Source organism: Tribolium madens, unplaced genomic scaffold (genome assembly GCF_015345945.1).
Source record: "Tribolium madens isolate multiple individuals breed KSU strain unplaced genomic scaffold, Tmad_KSU_1.1 Scaffold_19;HRSCAF=116;Tcas5.2_LG9, whole genome shotgun sequence".
Taxonomy (NCBI): Eukaryota; Metazoa; Arthropoda; class Insecta; order Coleoptera; family Tenebrionidae; genus Tribolium; species Tribolium madens.
In genome coordinates, this window is record NW_025400983.1 from 5,932,153 (window position 1) to 5,948,516 (window position 16,364).

At 29.2% G+C, this 16,364-nt stretch overlaps 2 protein-coding genes across 3 annotated transcripts; both read right to left on the bottom strand.

The window, feature by feature from the left end:
• Window positions 1-217: 217 nt before the first annotated feature.
• Window positions 218-933, bottom strand: LOC123015842 (acylphosphatase-2-like). Its single transcript, XM_044415857.1, has 3 exons — window positions 790-933; window positions 613-739; window positions 218-478 (listed from the first exon to the last, which is right to left on the bottom strand). Exons 1-3 carry the CDS (start codon window positions 845-847, stop codon window positions 364-366), a joined length of 300 nt encoding a protein of 99 aa, XP_044271792.1. The 5' UTR covers window positions 848-933; the 3' UTR covers window positions 218-363.
• On the bottom strand, window positions 883-4,179 carry LOC123015841 (putative zinc metalloproteinase C607.06c). 2 transcript variants are annotated; one of them, XM_044415854.1, is made up of 4 exons: window positions 3,915-4,179; window positions 3,252-3,865; window positions 1,334-1,837; window positions 883-1,282 (listed from the first exon to the last, which is right to left on the bottom strand). In XM_044415854.1, exons 1-4 carry the CDS (start codon window positions 3,915-3,917, stop codon window positions 1,009-1,011), a joined length of 1,395 nt encoding a protein of 464 aa, XP_044271789.1. In that variant the 5' UTR covers window positions 3,918-4,179; the 3' UTR covers window positions 883-1,008. The 2 variants fall into 2 exon arrangements, with proteins under 2 accessions (XP_044271789.1, XP_044271791.1); XM_044415856.1 differs by having other exon boundaries at window positions 3,252-4,179.
• Window positions 4,180-16,364: the final 12,185 nt, after the last annotated feature.

Sequence of the window (16,364 nt, forward strand, 5' to 3'; positions counted from 1 at the left end):
TTCAAAAATTGTTACAAAGAAATTTGTCAAAATTGACAAAAACTCAAGATAAGTATATTTTATTCACCATAGAAACAGTATAAGATATTAGTGCTAGAAAGAAATGTTAATTCAGTTTGTTAAAATTATCAAAAATTGTTTTTTTTACAGTAATTTGTAATTTATACAAAGGCGGTGTTTTAATATTATACTTAGATCTAAAATAATTAACGCCGAATTTATTAATATAAGTTTATATGATCCAAAGCTTTGTTATACAAAATTGCACTTAAGATACTAACTGTAATACGAAAACATTGCTTAATACAAATAAATACATGTCATGAATGTAACATTTTGGTAATGATTTGTCAAATGACGCCTTTAAAACCTTATCGTAAATCCTTTAAAATCAGGTTTTGCTAAAGTTTGCCAGTTATTCAAATCGCAGTGGTCGATCTGACTACCTGGAGATCCAGTATTCGACAACCAAATAATCCTGAAAATTAAAAATTAAGAGGAGAACCTTGAATGGCTTATTTATAAACTGTCAATCTAAGATATATTTACGCAGTACATGAGTTTGGCAAACKACCAGTAATTATTTTATCAATACAATGAATTCTTGCTTACATGTGTTCAACATTTCCTCTTGGTCCTTGAAGTTTCCCTTGAATGGTCCCTTTTTTCGTATTTTTGACCCAACCGCTTATCCCAAGTTGTTCACACATTTCTTTACAATATTTGGTAAAATAGACTCCTACAAAGCGATTTTTTTATTTTGTTTTTTGATTAATTGTAAAATTGAACCTTGAACTTTGCCATAAACCTCGAATTCAACCGAAACGAAAGGATCAGGATTACTCATTTTTAAAAGGGTATGAAAACCGCTACAACCACGTCTCCTAACTGACAATGTTTGAGATGGGTGTCCAATTATAAATCTGTTCTATTTAAAACAACAAACATCATCGAAGACGCTAATAGGCGTTATGTAATCAAGTACAAGGAATAATGATACACACTGCATTATTTGAAAATTTTTATTTCACATTTTAAGATATTTCCGATATTATCTTCGACAAACATAATCACAGAATTTTCAGTCAGTGTTTTTAACTGCTCTTCGGGAATTTGGAAAAAATATTTGAGGATTCGTCCATCAAACACCCAATTTAATAAAACCAATCCGTTTGCTTCATTTCGTAATTCGATTACTCTAAGACCTTTAGTTGAGTTTAGAATTTTTGTCACTGGGTCAAATTTTAAGTTATTTYTTTGGTTTGGGTAATCATTTAACCACCTCGAATTAAGTCATCAATTAAAATTAAAAAAAAAATAAAAATTAAGTTACTTGTGATAAGCTAAAAGCACCAAACAACTTCTCGTCCAAAACGTGCCATCTTCTTCATCCTCTTTCATCAAAAGTTTCGTCGTTTTGGTGTCTSCACAACCAATTCTTTCTCCAAATTCWATCGAATTTAAGTGTTGTTTCCGATTTTTGCTCTTATTACAAACAAAAACTTTATGAATATCGTCAAATCCTCGTCCCATTATGCCCTTTTCCGTATGTCCCAAGTCAAAAGTGTGGCACAATTCGTGCAAAACTGAACCTAAAGTTGTCGAAAAGCACGCTCCTAAAGTACCTCTGTAGCAACTGTCATCCATGAATTTTGCTCGATCGACTGGTATTTCACATTCAAACTTTTCGATAACGTGAGAGATGTCTTCAGGCCATGTGTAGAGACAAGCCGAGCCGAAAAGGGCCAAACCTCCTCCCCCCAAAGCAACGTAAGCTTGCGTAATCTTGACAATTTCATCGTGGCTGAAATTCTCACGGTATTTTTCGCCACAATACCTGCAAAAACTACACTAGACTCCTGTTACATATTTTAGAATTTTATTTCTTAAAAAAATACAAAGTGAAGGTGTACGAAAAAAAGCACTTCTAGTTAACACCCTGTATAACCAAAGTAAATAAAAAATTCATCACGATAGAGCAAAATCTTTTTTATTAAGGTGCAAAATTTGACATTTCGATTATTGGTAAAATCAAACTTCAAGAATTTAATTCAAATCAAGTCAAGTAGGTGTTTTCAAATTTTTGCAAAATTTGGCAACACCRCAGCCAAAATCTATAAAATAAAACAGTTATTTATGGTACAAATGTGTTTTATTATTATTTATTATAAAAGAGTCATGCCTAGGATAGGTGGGATATTTTTCTTAAATTTTAATAACAGTTTGAGTTGGCAATCGTGAATTTTATTTTTAACCTGTAACTTTTGCTTGTTGACAGAACAACATTGACGTGTCTGTCAAGCAGTGTTGCAAACATCCAATTTCTGTTGCCAACTCAACCAGTCATTGTTGATCACTCTGTATACAGAATGGTCCAAAAGTCTGGCGAAACTATCAATTTTTTTTGGCAGATAAATTTATAGGTGTATAATGGCTATAAAAATGCTATTAAAAAAAATTGAATATTAAATAATTGTTTACACTTACGAGATAAACATAGCAACAAATTTTTTTTCAAATGGAAACCTTCCACAATTTTTTTTAGATAACGAGCTCGTTACAAGAATTGTTGGTGTGCAAACATTTTTTTGTAAACCTCATACTTTTTTGTTAAAAAAACGACATAATAGAAGGCGTGGTTACCACTGGTCGGTCTTGACGTACCACCCCATGGTCGGTGGAAAAAAAATTTGACAACATGTAAAGTTTATAATTTTTTTAACATAAATTGTAACATTTATTTGTGTACATTTATAAAATGCATAAACATATCTTTGGAAAACAATAAATAAAAAACGTTTTCATTTAAGAAAAAAATGATTAGCATGGTAATCTCAAAAGTTTAAACAATTAATTAACATAAAAAAATATTTTGGCATCGCTCCTTTACAACCTTTAAACATTTATTAATTTATTTCCAAAAAAAAACTGGTAGTTTACTCAAAAAAAATTTCTTTAATTTTTGTAAGTTAACCATTTTTTTAACAAAAAAGTGTGAGGTTTACAAAAAAAATTTACACAGCAACAATTCTTGTAACAAGCTCGTTGTCTAAAAAAAAATTTGGTAGGTTTCCATAAAAAAAAAGTTACAAAGTTTATCTCGAAGTGTAAACAATTAATTAATATTCAATTTTTTTTGAATAGCATTTTTATAGCATTGCACACCTATAAGTTTATTTGCCAAAAAAATTGATAGTTTCGCGAGAATAAAATCGTTTCCAGACTTTTGGACCACCTGTATATCCACAAACCTCGTGCAGGAGAGGAATCCCAAAAACTTAATTTTCTCATGTCCCAAGTCAGAATTGACAATCTCACGCCCCAAATAAGTCCATAACTCTTCTTGTGTCATTTCCCAAGCATCACGAAAATTCAGCTGACTATGAAAAATTTTACAGTCAAGTAATTTAAAAGTTTTTCTACCGAAATTCTCTTCATACAGTTTTTCAGCAATAACACTTTGTAATAGTTTAACGCCTAAATTAATTCTTTTACAAGCACTAACGCTGTCATTAGGTTCAGTTTTCGGTGCTTGAAATGTTCCATCGTGTTGATTACAAATTATGTATAGGGGAAGTACCGCAAAGTCCCTTTCGCTCTGAATGTAATTCAAATTTAAAGTAACACTTGAAGAACAATAATTCATCATAATGGTATTTTTGCCATGGTTTAATTCTACTAAAACTTTAAATTTACTATCAGTTACTTTGTAAAGAAATTCTGAAAAATTAATTTTTATTTCAATTTGTGGCTTTTGGCACTTGATTTCAGGACTGCTTTTTATTATTCCTTTGATTATTACAACGGAATAATAAACAGTTTCTCCGGATTTAAAATTGTTGATTGTAATTTCATGAACACATGACTAAAATTAAATACCAATAATTCATTATTCAAAAAATTAGTGATTATACCATTTCCTCCACGCAGGTTTCTGTAAATACTTATCAAATCGTACGTCAGAGGCCGCCGACTGTACGAAATCGAAATTTCTCCTCCAGATAACCTCACTTGCCAATTATTTAATTTTGATAACAAATCCGGTTGAAATTTTCTTCAAACAAAACACTACCAATTATTACTTTTTTAACTACACTTAATTTTAGTCTTGTATTCTCAATTTTTAAAAAAGGTGGAACTTCACCGAAAACATTTAGAAAATCGCATGTGCTTAGGAGACCCAACGCGGTATTTTCAAAAATGTTCGTAAATATTGTGACAAACAAAACATATTTTTAGCAACTTTTACTTTCTAAACAAGTAGTATTATGATGTTAACGACTCAATAAAAAGCAAAAGTTATTTGTATCTGGGGAAAACCAAAGGTTTAACTTAAAAATTACATAAAAGTAGAAATAGAAATTTCTAATTGCAAACTTACTGTTCGATTGACGTCAATACTTACAATTATTACGAAAGTACAAAATTTATGTTTGTAAAATCTGATCATTATTACACGTAATATCAAGCTGATAAACAACAGCTTGTATTTTTTTTCTCTACAGAAAAAATAATAGTAAGAATTTGCAAAAACCACATGGTCAGTTAAATTTCTGATCAAACTCACATGTAAGTTATTAAGTTGGCAACACTAAATAATGTGGAAATTGAAGGTGGGAGAATTTCTATTTCTCTATTGTCTTGTCTACTTTTTTTTATCAAATGACAGTCTATATATTTTTTCCATTTTTTATCTGCCTTATTAAATGTTACAAAACCGTTTAGACCGGCATTTTCACGTTTTCGCAAAATTTTGAAAATACACACTTTCCCCCATTGACACTCACTAATCACTCGAAATTTTAAAAATTGCGCACTACTAAATGTCTATTAGCACTCGAAAAAACACAACACGCACTCACTGGTCATTGGAGTTTATAAAACAAAACAAAGAATTAACCATTTATTCTAGAAAAAAAATTAAATTCGTACCTACAATACGTAGTGTGTAATTCCTGCTTATGTTTCTTGAATAGACAGAATCACAGAAAAGTTTTCGTTAAAATTATTATTGAAGGAAATTTGGTCTCTTCTTCCACAAATTTTGAAAAAGAATTTGAAAGAAATTCATTTAAAATTTTTAGTATTATTTAATAATGCAAGAGTACTATTTTGCATATTGATAAAGAACGCATTGTCCTATTTTTGGATATAAGTTTTATTAGCTTTTATTATACACGGTGCTAACTAGAAATTAGAAATTGCACAATATGCAAACAAATTCTAATAAAATTTTGGTGTTTTTTTTACTAATAGTTTTTGCTAATTAACTACTTATTTGTCTAAACTATTGTGAAACATCTATTTATTGAACTCACAAACAGATCTATAATTGTTATGATTGACAAAATATATTAGCAAAATATTATTGAGTTGATCTGATATCCCGATAAGAGTATTTTCATTGATTATCAAAACTATATCATATAGGTGTCTTTTTTAAAGTAATTTTCAGTAAATAATTAAAAAACACGACTAGTAGTAATAATTTTAACTTTTTTGGTACAAATACACAAAACTATATGTATTCAGGAGTTTTCCTTTTAGAACCAAAATAAAATAAAAATAGTTTTAGGAGTTGCGATTATTTCTAGATGTCATACCCTGTATATACAAATATCGTATGATAACATAAAAACAAAATACACATTCACGTCAGATGTGTTGATAATTTCGCAAAAGTCCTCAAATACGCGCGTTTGTATTTTTTTTTTCTTCTTCTAATATAGCATAAAATTGATAGGAATATTTGCATGCGTGAAATTTGATCACCATATATTTAGAATCAATGACACAGTAAAATAACCAGTGTGAACTAAGGGTTATCTGTAATTTTTTTTGCAGTGTGTGTAGGAACAAGGCATTTAAATTTATTACTCACTATCTTCAAAAACGTGGTGTGAGTACTACAAATCCGATTACGTAACATTTTTAATTAAATTGAAAGTTTTTTTATATAATTTTTTAAGTGCGACCTTTTAGTTTTTCAAGTTCGCCATAATCATGACAAGTTCTTTAACCCCAAAAATCCGGCAATTAGAACAATATTTTGCAATTTGTGCTTGTCTGCTAAGTGACGGTTATAGATAAGATTTGTAAAAATTAAATACAATCTATGCGTGATAAGTGTTATTACAGAAATTACATAAATTGTTACTTATAATTTTTTATAATCTCCTATCACGTATATTCATCAAGCTAACTTAAATTTTTAGATGACTGTTTTCAATTTTTTTAATTAAAGAATACGTATTTGGAATCTACGTTAGAACGTGTCTACAAATCTATTTTAAGTTTTCTGAAACTCAGAATTTTTGAGTATTTTTTTATTTTTAACATTTTAATCACAAAACTTACAAATTGTTATTACATTTTTTTCTGAAAATAAACCGAATCAGCTATGAGAATAAATGAACTAATAAATAATAATAAATCAAGCCTGAGTTAAGAAATAAGCGAAAATTAGAACTCATAAGTTAAAAACGCACATCTCATTAAAAATAAATAAATGAAAACACATCACCGAAAACCGATGATTTATTTCGTAGGAAAGGTATTATTACGGCTATGAGCTATAATTTGGCAATAAATTATAGAATATATAAATATATATAAATATAAATTGAATAATTATCATAATTATCCTTTAAAGTGTTTGTTTACTATTGATAAACTGATTTTTTTCAAACAAAAAATTTTTGTACTTGTGCGACTATAAAAAAATTTGGTATTTTATTCAGTTCCCAAAAACTTATAAAACTTAAATTTTATTAAACTAACTACACTATTGATAACGTTTTAACATCTCCAATTTTTTTTAAAAAAAAAGCATGTCCAAAAAAATATTTTTATGTAACTTTGTAACTTTAATAAGTTGTCAACATTTTTTTCAAAAAAAAAAAAATCTGAAGCGTCATTCTTGATCTTTCCATCACTTTTTAGCTTAATCGTGGTCTAGGGAATATAGCATTAGCGTCTTGGCAAAACTTTCTGTTCCACCCTGTATGTATTAATTTTTAAAATGTTCGTCTAACAAAACTTTTTCAAATATAAATTTATTTACTGGTGACTAAAAAACCAATACTTATATTTATTGACTAACAACTTGAACAAACTCAAAAAATTAAGCCACGGCATCTTCTTTTCGGAATATATTAACCTTGACACGCAACAACTTGTAATACAACGATTTGGTGTTTGATTTTTTWACAAAATTAATCTTCGTTGTATTATTGTTTATTTGTGGTAAACAGTGAAATGAGCTTTGCATCTTACCACAACATGATTGTTCGGGGTCAGTCAGTCTAGTAACAATCTCAAGGTATTTAAAACACAAAAAGGAATAATTATAAATCGATTGACTTAAATTCATAAAATTAGTTTAATGAGATATGAATCTGAATCAGAAATAAATAAAAGTTTCCAGTTAAGGCGGAATGTCATTTACATAATATGTTACCTCACAATATTATACAAACATAATTCAAAAATAAAATCAAAAGAAATTGACTCAGCAAAACAACACACGTTCCCATTTATTATTAATAATTTCACATTAAAAAATTTTGAGCTAAAGTTTGGCTAAAAATGTATGTGTTTAATCGTACATTTTAATATCGTCCCTGACCTGACTTTTTATACGTCTCGCATTTTTTTTTATTTATAATCATCGCATGTAAGTACACATGCGAATACGAAATTCCCATCACGTTGACCAATGGCTAAAAAAGTTTCACCAAATCACTCAACCGGTTGGAAATATTTTGGCGCCGTTTTTTCCCTCTTTTTGTTTTAATTACCATTTAAATTGGGTCCACAATTGGGGCCTCCGTCGGGGTTTCGCATATTTTTTCATTCTCGCCTCCCATAATTCTCCTTCACCTTGAGCTTTTGTCAGCTAATTCGAATGCATTTCGTAATGTGCAACACCAGAATAGATGCAAACTAATTGATTTGCATTCTGGTTAAATGTCAAGGCTGCATCCGGGTCCTGGGGCGTTTCAGGCTTCAAGTTTTTCAAAAAAATAAATAAAACGCGATGTTACGTCAGAAGCGCGACAACTCTCGCTCCCAACAATAGCACAAATATCACTGATAAACAATTATGTAATTGCGCAATTATTATGAACTAGTTATGCAAATCGTATGTATATGAAATTGTAATCTACCATCGATGAGAAAAAAGCGCAATAAATGTAATAATAGTGTCGTTTGGATATTAATTATCGATATTTATATACAATCGTAATTATTGATATGAGGTTCAACGGAGTTCACTGGTTTTAATACAGTTTATTGAGTGGAAAACCTTGATGAGACATACTTATTTTTTGAAAATCCCAACTTAACGCGCCTTATATGTAGCTGCAAAGTGCACTTTTTAACCAAACACGGTTATTTATAGCAACTCAATTATTTATTATTAATATCACGCTATTCATTACACTCCAAATTATAAATGAAAGCATTCAAAAAACGATCTGAAACAACAGGCAAAAGATCAAAGCTAATTGATGACAAATTCGGTGATTCCATTCAAAAAGCCACAATAAATTTACAAASACAAATCAAAATCGTTTACTTATTTATATTTTTGTGCTTTTAATTTATGTACATGTTTAAGTATTAAATTTTATTTACATACAATCTAAAAAAAACAAAAAAATAGAGACGTAGGAAGCTAGGGTTTGAAGGGTTTCTAGTTTTTCGTTAGTATGCAGGGTGTTAAAAAAAGATTGTAAAATATTTAAAAAGGTAACAGTATGGATCAAAATAAATGTTTCAAAAAACAAATCTCCGAAACCGTTACTTTGCGGACCTATGTTTATTAAGACTTTTTGTTTGTTTTGGTTCATACTATTACCTCCTAAAATATTTTACAATCTTTTTAACACCCTGTATATAGTTGTAGATGATAAAATGAGATAAAATGTAATGATGTTCTTGGAAAAAATATCTTATTCAACTTTAAATTTTCAAAATTTTTAAATTATTTAATTATTTTGAGTTTGTTCATCTTTGACTTTGAATAGAAAATCGGAATAAACTTTAAATTTTGTCTCAATCTTTGAAAGGATTAATTTTTTATTTAACCAAAAATATGAATTTTTGCAACTGTTTTTTCTTTTCTTCTTTTTAATAATATAAAAATAATACTGATAAATTTATTTATTGTTTTTCTAAGGTTTTATAAAAATATTTATAAATAGTAGGTTATATGCGAGGTGGAAATTGTATGTATCATTACCTCGAGGCTCAGATATTCAATCGATACCGAGGTTGTATACAATTTTTTTTGCTACTAGCTGTAAAAGAAATTATTATTTAGTTTGTCGAGAGGTTGTGAAGTTGTTTTTCTCTCCTAGTAGTCAATAATCGTTTTCATTATAGCAAGGACTATAATGTATTAGAGATGGGTAAATGCCGATGTTGATACAAATATTTCTAGAATGTTATTATTGAAAATTATTACCATCACAAGTACTAAGGGAAGTATTTCGAGATGAAATTAATGCAAAATCAAATAAAAAAGACTTAAATTTCTTTATTAAAAACATCAGAATAACCCGAACTCTAATGTTTCTGTCTATGTCACAACTGTCAAAACAATAACTGAATATATTTCTTGTTAAAATATTTACTATCGATAGTGAGGCAAATTTTAACACTTTTTCCATTTTCTTTGCAGTTTCTTTGTTTTTTTAACAAATTTTTCATATTATGAAGTTAGAAAATTCCTTTAATATTTGCGAAGTGCAAAAATGAAGTAACCACATTTATGATAAGAATAAAATAATACTTCCAAATTAAGTTAATAACTCAGTTAAGTAATTAATTACTGTAGGTAATAGTGAATTAACAAAAATTGTARTTGTGAATTACGACATGTCCCTTAAGTAGGGTTATATTTTTCACCRTTGTATTTCTGGGATTCTGGGTAATAAATGTGCTAGTAKTGAAAAWAATGTTATAAAAAACACCTAGAAAATATTTTTAGAGCCTCGCATTTATTATAAACAACTATAAAGAGCTTGGCCTTAACAAAAACTCTTYTCTACTTTGTGATATAATATACTATTATTCACAATCACATTTCTTTAAATTATAAAATATCTTTTTTTTGTCAAAATTGATGCAATGACATAGTTGTTATGAAAATAAATTGAGTTTTTGACATTTGATGGACTCGTAACCTTGGTAATTCTTACAAATTAAATTATTTTCCAACCACGGGATGTAATGACAAATTTCCTGATAGTTATTTACAAACGAAGTAAATAGAAATAATATACCTTCGTAAACGCAGTTTTGAAGCGAGTGCCTTCATTGCGTGTGCACGAAAAAAATATTCTCACAAGTAGTTTGTGAATTCAAAATAATTGTTTCGCGTTTTTTTAAGGAAGAGTTTGTTTTTTATAAGTTGTATTTCCCACATTCCTATATTTTTTAACAAAAATTGAAATTGTCAACAAATATTGAAGAATAATGAGAAAGGTGTTGTTACTAACTTTAGTCACTTCGGAAATTGTTTAATAATCTTTTATTCGTCTGATCGTCTGTTTTTGAACAAACCCGAGACATACGATTCAAGGTTTGACCTAAATTTCGAAAACAATACTCTACAAGTTAAGTTTTAGTAACAAACCGAAGATTGAAATGCTTGAAGGTTGCCACACAAAACGGCCAAACATTAGACACTTGTCGATAAATATTTGGTCAATATTTGCGTACTTGAAACTGCGCAAATTTGAGAAAATACGTGGGGCAATGTGGGGTCCTTAATTAAAAAAAATTGTTGCCACAAGTTCAAGTTCGGTTAAATAGACTAAACTTGAACCCATAAAAATTTTCTGAAGCCGATAATTATTACATATGTGTCGCTCCATTAATTCAGTCGAATAAGATCAATGGGTCAGGGGTAGTGTGTTAAAGTAGTCAATGTCACCATCCACGCGACCGTTCTGAAAGCGCACGTTTCGTCCTTCCTGTCCATCATACCCATATGGGTGTCCAGCAGACGGAGACGTTTCTGTTGTGGCTGCGGAATATTGACGAATTTTTAATGAATTAAGCAAGATTCGATGACCTAAATTAGTCGACTAACGCAATCTTCTGAATATAAATTGATAGTTTCTGATGATCTTCAATTTTTTATTTTGCGATGTTGCCGTTTCGCTCGCAACAATTGGTAGGTTGTTTTGATTGTTGCGTTACGCTGACGCTAAATCGGATGATGGACAATCGGTTATTGTTGGGGTTATCGGAGATGAAGGTGGCGTTTTCAGAATTCTAGCAAAACAACGGCGGAATTTGGAAAACCTAAGAGTTGGCACTCTTACCAACAGATAGATAAAATCCGGCTTTTTAAATTAGACTGGCAAATTTACAATAAAATATTCAAAAATCAAAATAAACTAACTTTTTTGTCAAGGTGAGAAAACGGAAAAATCTCATACATTTTATACAGAGCGCGCCAGAATTCGCGCCCCAGAGAAAACGTCATGTACGGTAAGATATCAGGAACATGGAAAAAATGTTTCAAAATTGTATCTATCAAAATTTCGAAGTTTGAGAGTTTAAATTTTGCACTTTGTTTCTATGAGTTCTGTTGAAAAAATAATTTTCCAAGTTTTTTTGCTACAGTCTATTAGAAGAGGAAATAAAGAAGCTGTATCCTAAATTGTAACTCTGTTCAATGTTATTTGTGGCTTTTATTGGCGAAATTTTTGTACCTTTACTGAATAATTAAAAAAAAACATATACAAGATCATCAGTATCATTAAATAGATATAAAAAAAATGTTAAATGTCAAAAAATAAATGTCAAATTTTTTTGACAGAGAATTTCTCTGGAGCGCGAGTTCTCTGACACACCCTGTATACTTACAACATTTATTTTTCACTCGGTTTAACAGCAAATTATACCGGGTGAGCAAAAAGTAAGAAATCAAGCTTTTTTACCTAAACTATTTACTTCCAGAGAAAACTAATTAACGAGTTATAAAGAGGTGCTATTTGGGATCACTGATTTATTCAATTTTTAGCTACTAAATAATTAGGTATGCTCTCAGAGTAAAAGATCTGTCACCAACTTAATAATACATAAATTTTTAATAGCATTAATTAATAACTTAATTTTTATAAGTTACGAAGTAAAAAAGTTTGCAGAACTCTAACAAAATATTTTCCACAAATTTTCCACAATTTTAATTTTATAATTCAAGGTATCTAAACAGTTTTTTCAAAAAAATAATAGCTTAAGCACAAAACGCTTGRCTCTTTTTTTTGCTTTCCCTAAACCGGGGGGACTTGAAAAAATGTGTACAACTAATTCCAATTAGAAGAAAATTCCACTGAAATTCCAGTAATTCTCTACACAATTGGATTGTTTCAGATTAATTGCCGTAATGTAAAATTCATTTTTCCGTAATTTCAAAATAATTCCTGTAATTACAAATCAATTCCAATAGTTCTAAGAAATTTGTCGTAATTTTGAAAAAAAATAATCTCTGATAATTATTCTAAAAAGAGTTTCATTAATTCCGAAAAGAATTCCAGATCCAGTAATTCAAAAATAATTTCAGTAGGTATTAGCAAAATTCCAGTAATTGCAATAATCCATCGTAATTTTATTGTTTTCAGATTAATCCCTATAATTTCAAATTAATTCCTGTAATTCGAACTTGATTTCCGTAATTTCAATTTAATTGTAATTCCAAAATAATTCCTGTAATTCCAAATTATTTCTGATAGTTCTAAGAAATACATTGTAATTTTCAATAGATATTATCTCAGATAATTCCAAAAAGAATTCCAGTAATTCCAGAAAAAAATCAGTAATTCACAAATAACTTCAGGAATTTCAAACAATCCAAAGGTAATTTTAATAATTCCAAGTAATTCCAAGCAATTTCGATTAAATTCCAAAAAATTGAACGGCCCTTCGCTCTGAAGATTAAGTAAATAAATTATTGGCCAAATTGTTGTTTAAAGTCCAAAGTTTGATAAAAAACATTAAAATTACATATTATCAAAATTCTTACGAAAAACTTACTGTAGGTTTCCATTTGAAAAAAGATGTTTACCTCAAAACTTTAAACAATTAATTAAAATATTGATAAACAAAAAAACTGCATTTTATAATAGACAATTAAGAAACTGTAAATTTAACTGTAATTTATTTCATTCGCAAATTATACACCAAAAATAAATTTTCATAAAAACTATTGCAAAACAACGAGATGCTTTGTATTCTTCTGTAGTATGAATTACATCATAATTAGAGATAATACAAAATTGACATAATAAATCGCAACTTGATGTGTTTTAGACGAGATAAATCATAAATGAATTGTTTCGGAAGTACGCCAATGTTTTCTAATCATGGCCTAGATTTGTCTACTTTTATTCTAAAAAAAGTAAACATTATGTGACATAAAGAAGAACCAAAATCGATAAGAAATTTCAGTTTATAAATACTGATTAGTAGAGTTCTTCAACCTTAAATAATGCGTTAGTAGAATCATATCTAAACTTGTAAAATCTGGCAATGATGCCACAATTATACAAAATTTATTTAATCTTTGGGTCAGTTTCCAAATGATTTATTGCAAAACGCGCGCATTTTTTAAATTATTTAGATTGAAAGAATTTATGCACACTTCAAATCAATCAAAACGGACATTTAACTTATTGATAAAAAAAGGTGTCATTGTCAATGATATATTTAAAGAAGCAACTTTTTTAATTGCGTTCATATTATAGTCGAATCTTGATAACATTTAACATTCTGATAATACCAAAAGCAGACGTTGACATTTGCAAAAATAATTTATGTACGAACTGACTAAAAATACTTGTAAGTACTAGAGTAAGAAAAGTCGCACAAGGATTGTCGAAACAGCTGATATTTTCCTGAACTTAACAATAAACTTATTAAGCGGCCTTGCACCTGTTTATCGTTCCAGAAATACGGCCAAGGTCAGGTGTGTAATTTTTATTGCCTACCCTTCTTGAATCCTTTATTGACATTAACTATCATAATTATTTTTTAAAGAAATTGAAGTGCAGTTTAAAATTGGGAGCTGAAATTATGTCAACCAGTTGTGCATTATTCAAGTGGCAGATTTTTCATCTTTAATTTTTTATCTAGAGAAAAATGTCATTCTTTTTTTGTTTATCTGAGTCTTTAAAACAGAATTCGAAAATCGCTTCAACATTTCTTTTACTTTTTTTGAGCACAGTGTTCGGGGCTTTTGGGCCACGCTGTGTAGTACATACCATGAATGCTAAAAATTCGCCATCTGCTAAATTTTGCGCAAGCATCGGACGTGAATTTAGAAAGAGTTCGTGTTGAATTCAGGTCAATCATTTCCTTCCTTTGACCTTGACATGATAGGAAAGCAGAAGAAGAGGGTGGCGAATCGTGGCGCAAAAATTGTGTCACCAAACAACAAGAGATTCAAATGAAGGCCATTCGATTGGTGAATCCGGTTTATTCGGTGGTGGACCAGAGGTGTTAAGAACGTGGTGTGACATCTCGGTCAACCTTGACTTGCGTGTGATTGTGCTGTTCCATCTGAGGTACGAATCACGAATCTATGACGATTACATAATTTGGCCTAGATTATGAGACGCACGCACTTTTAGTTTATTACATTTAACCACCGGAACCGGGAGAACACTTATCTGCTCTTTGAAAGACACGTGGCTTGGAAATTTTTCTCATTTTGATGCAATACAGGTAGTGACAACGTGTAGCAACTGAACGGCTTGTAATTACTATGGGTGATATAACAAAATATGTACAATTTAAGATGGAACACCATCAACTTGGTATACCGGTGTAGTGGGTTGCATAGATTTAACACCTATTTCTACCACAAGCGATATTTTTCATCAATTATACAAATACACAAAAAATAAATAAATAAAAAATTTTAAGCTGTTTTGTTTGGTGAAAACTAAAAAATCTTTGATTCTTTGTTTTAAGAAGTTTTTTAAGAAGGAAAAAATATTCTGTGGTTTACAATCGGATTTTTTAAATATTTATCCTAAGCTAAAATTTCATCACTCAATATCTCTATCTCTACAGGGTGATTCAAAAGTGTCGAATCAACTCTTGAAAAAAAACTTTCAACTAAGCATAAAAAGAATGTATTTTATTTAAAGCTTTTTTTTTGAGAAAAAACAGTTCTTTTCGGGGTGGATGAATCCATTGAAATTTTTTAATGGGTGCGGGGCACCCATTGAAAAATGAAAATAATGTTATCTTGCTTAAGGTAAAAAATAATAGTAATCTCTTAATAATATTTGGAATTTCGTAATTATTGTAATCTTTTTTTTTTTGTAACGTTGCATTCTTTAAAATCACTTTTAATGTCAAAGATGTCTTAAATTTTCTATTTTTCTATTTTCGCCTTCAAGCAAATGGAACAAATTCATCGTTTATGTAACTCTATTTTGTTTTTCCCTTTTTTAAATTAATTCAAAATTAAGCTCTTTAGTGAAAAACTTATTCAAAAAAGATTTCTTATTATCTCAAAAACTTCAAAACAACAAAACATTTTACGTAAACCTTTACTATTCCAAAAAATTTAGACAAAAAAATTTCTTAAATTCCTTGATGATTTTTGACCTCAAAATTCTATCTATAAAAATTTCGAAGTTATGAGAGTTTAAATTTTGCACTTTGACTCTATTGAGTTCTGTTGAAAAAATAATTTTCCATGTTTTTTTGCTACACTCTATTAGAAGAGGAAACAAAGAAGCTGTATCCTAAATTGTAACTCTGTTCAATGTTATTTGTGGCTTTTATTGGCAAAATTTTTGTACCTTTACTAATAATTAAAATAAAAACATACACGTCATTAAATAGACATAAAAAATGTCAAATGTCAAAAAATAAATGTCAAAATTTTTTGACAGATAGAATTTATCTGGGGTGCGAGTTCTCTGACACACAACACTCGGTTTAATAGCAAATTATACCGGGTGAGCAAAAAGTAAGAAACCAAGCTTTTTTACCTAAACTATTTACTTCCAGAGAAAACTAATTATTTTTGGCTACTAAATAATTAGGTTTCCTCTCAGACTAACAGATCTGTCACCAACTTAATAAAACATAATTTTTTTATTATCTCAAAAACTTCAAAACAACAAAACATTTTACGTAAACCTTTACTATTCCAAAAAATTTAGACAAAAAACTGTTTTCTCGGGCCGATTGATCAAAGTTTTACAAAAGAATTTAAAGAATTCATTGTTTCTGAACATTGTGTAATCTGCATCAAAATGAATAAAGCAGTTTTTTTCAGCGTTTTCTACAATTTTGCATGTTAAATTTGAAAAAAAAAATATTCAAAA

Coding starts and splice junctions, on each gene's coding strand:
- LOC123015842 (XM_044415857.1), bottom strand. CDS start 847: ATGAGTAATCCTGATCCTTTCGTTTCGGTTGAATTCGAGGTTTATGGC. Junction 740..789: donor GGTTTATGGCAAAGTTCAAG/GTTCAATTTTAC, acceptor ATCGCTTTGTAG/GAGTCTATTTTACCAAATAT. Junction 479..612: donor AGAGGAAATGTTGAACACAT/GTAAGCAAGAAT, acceptor TTTAATTTTCAG/GATTATTTGGTTGTCGAATA.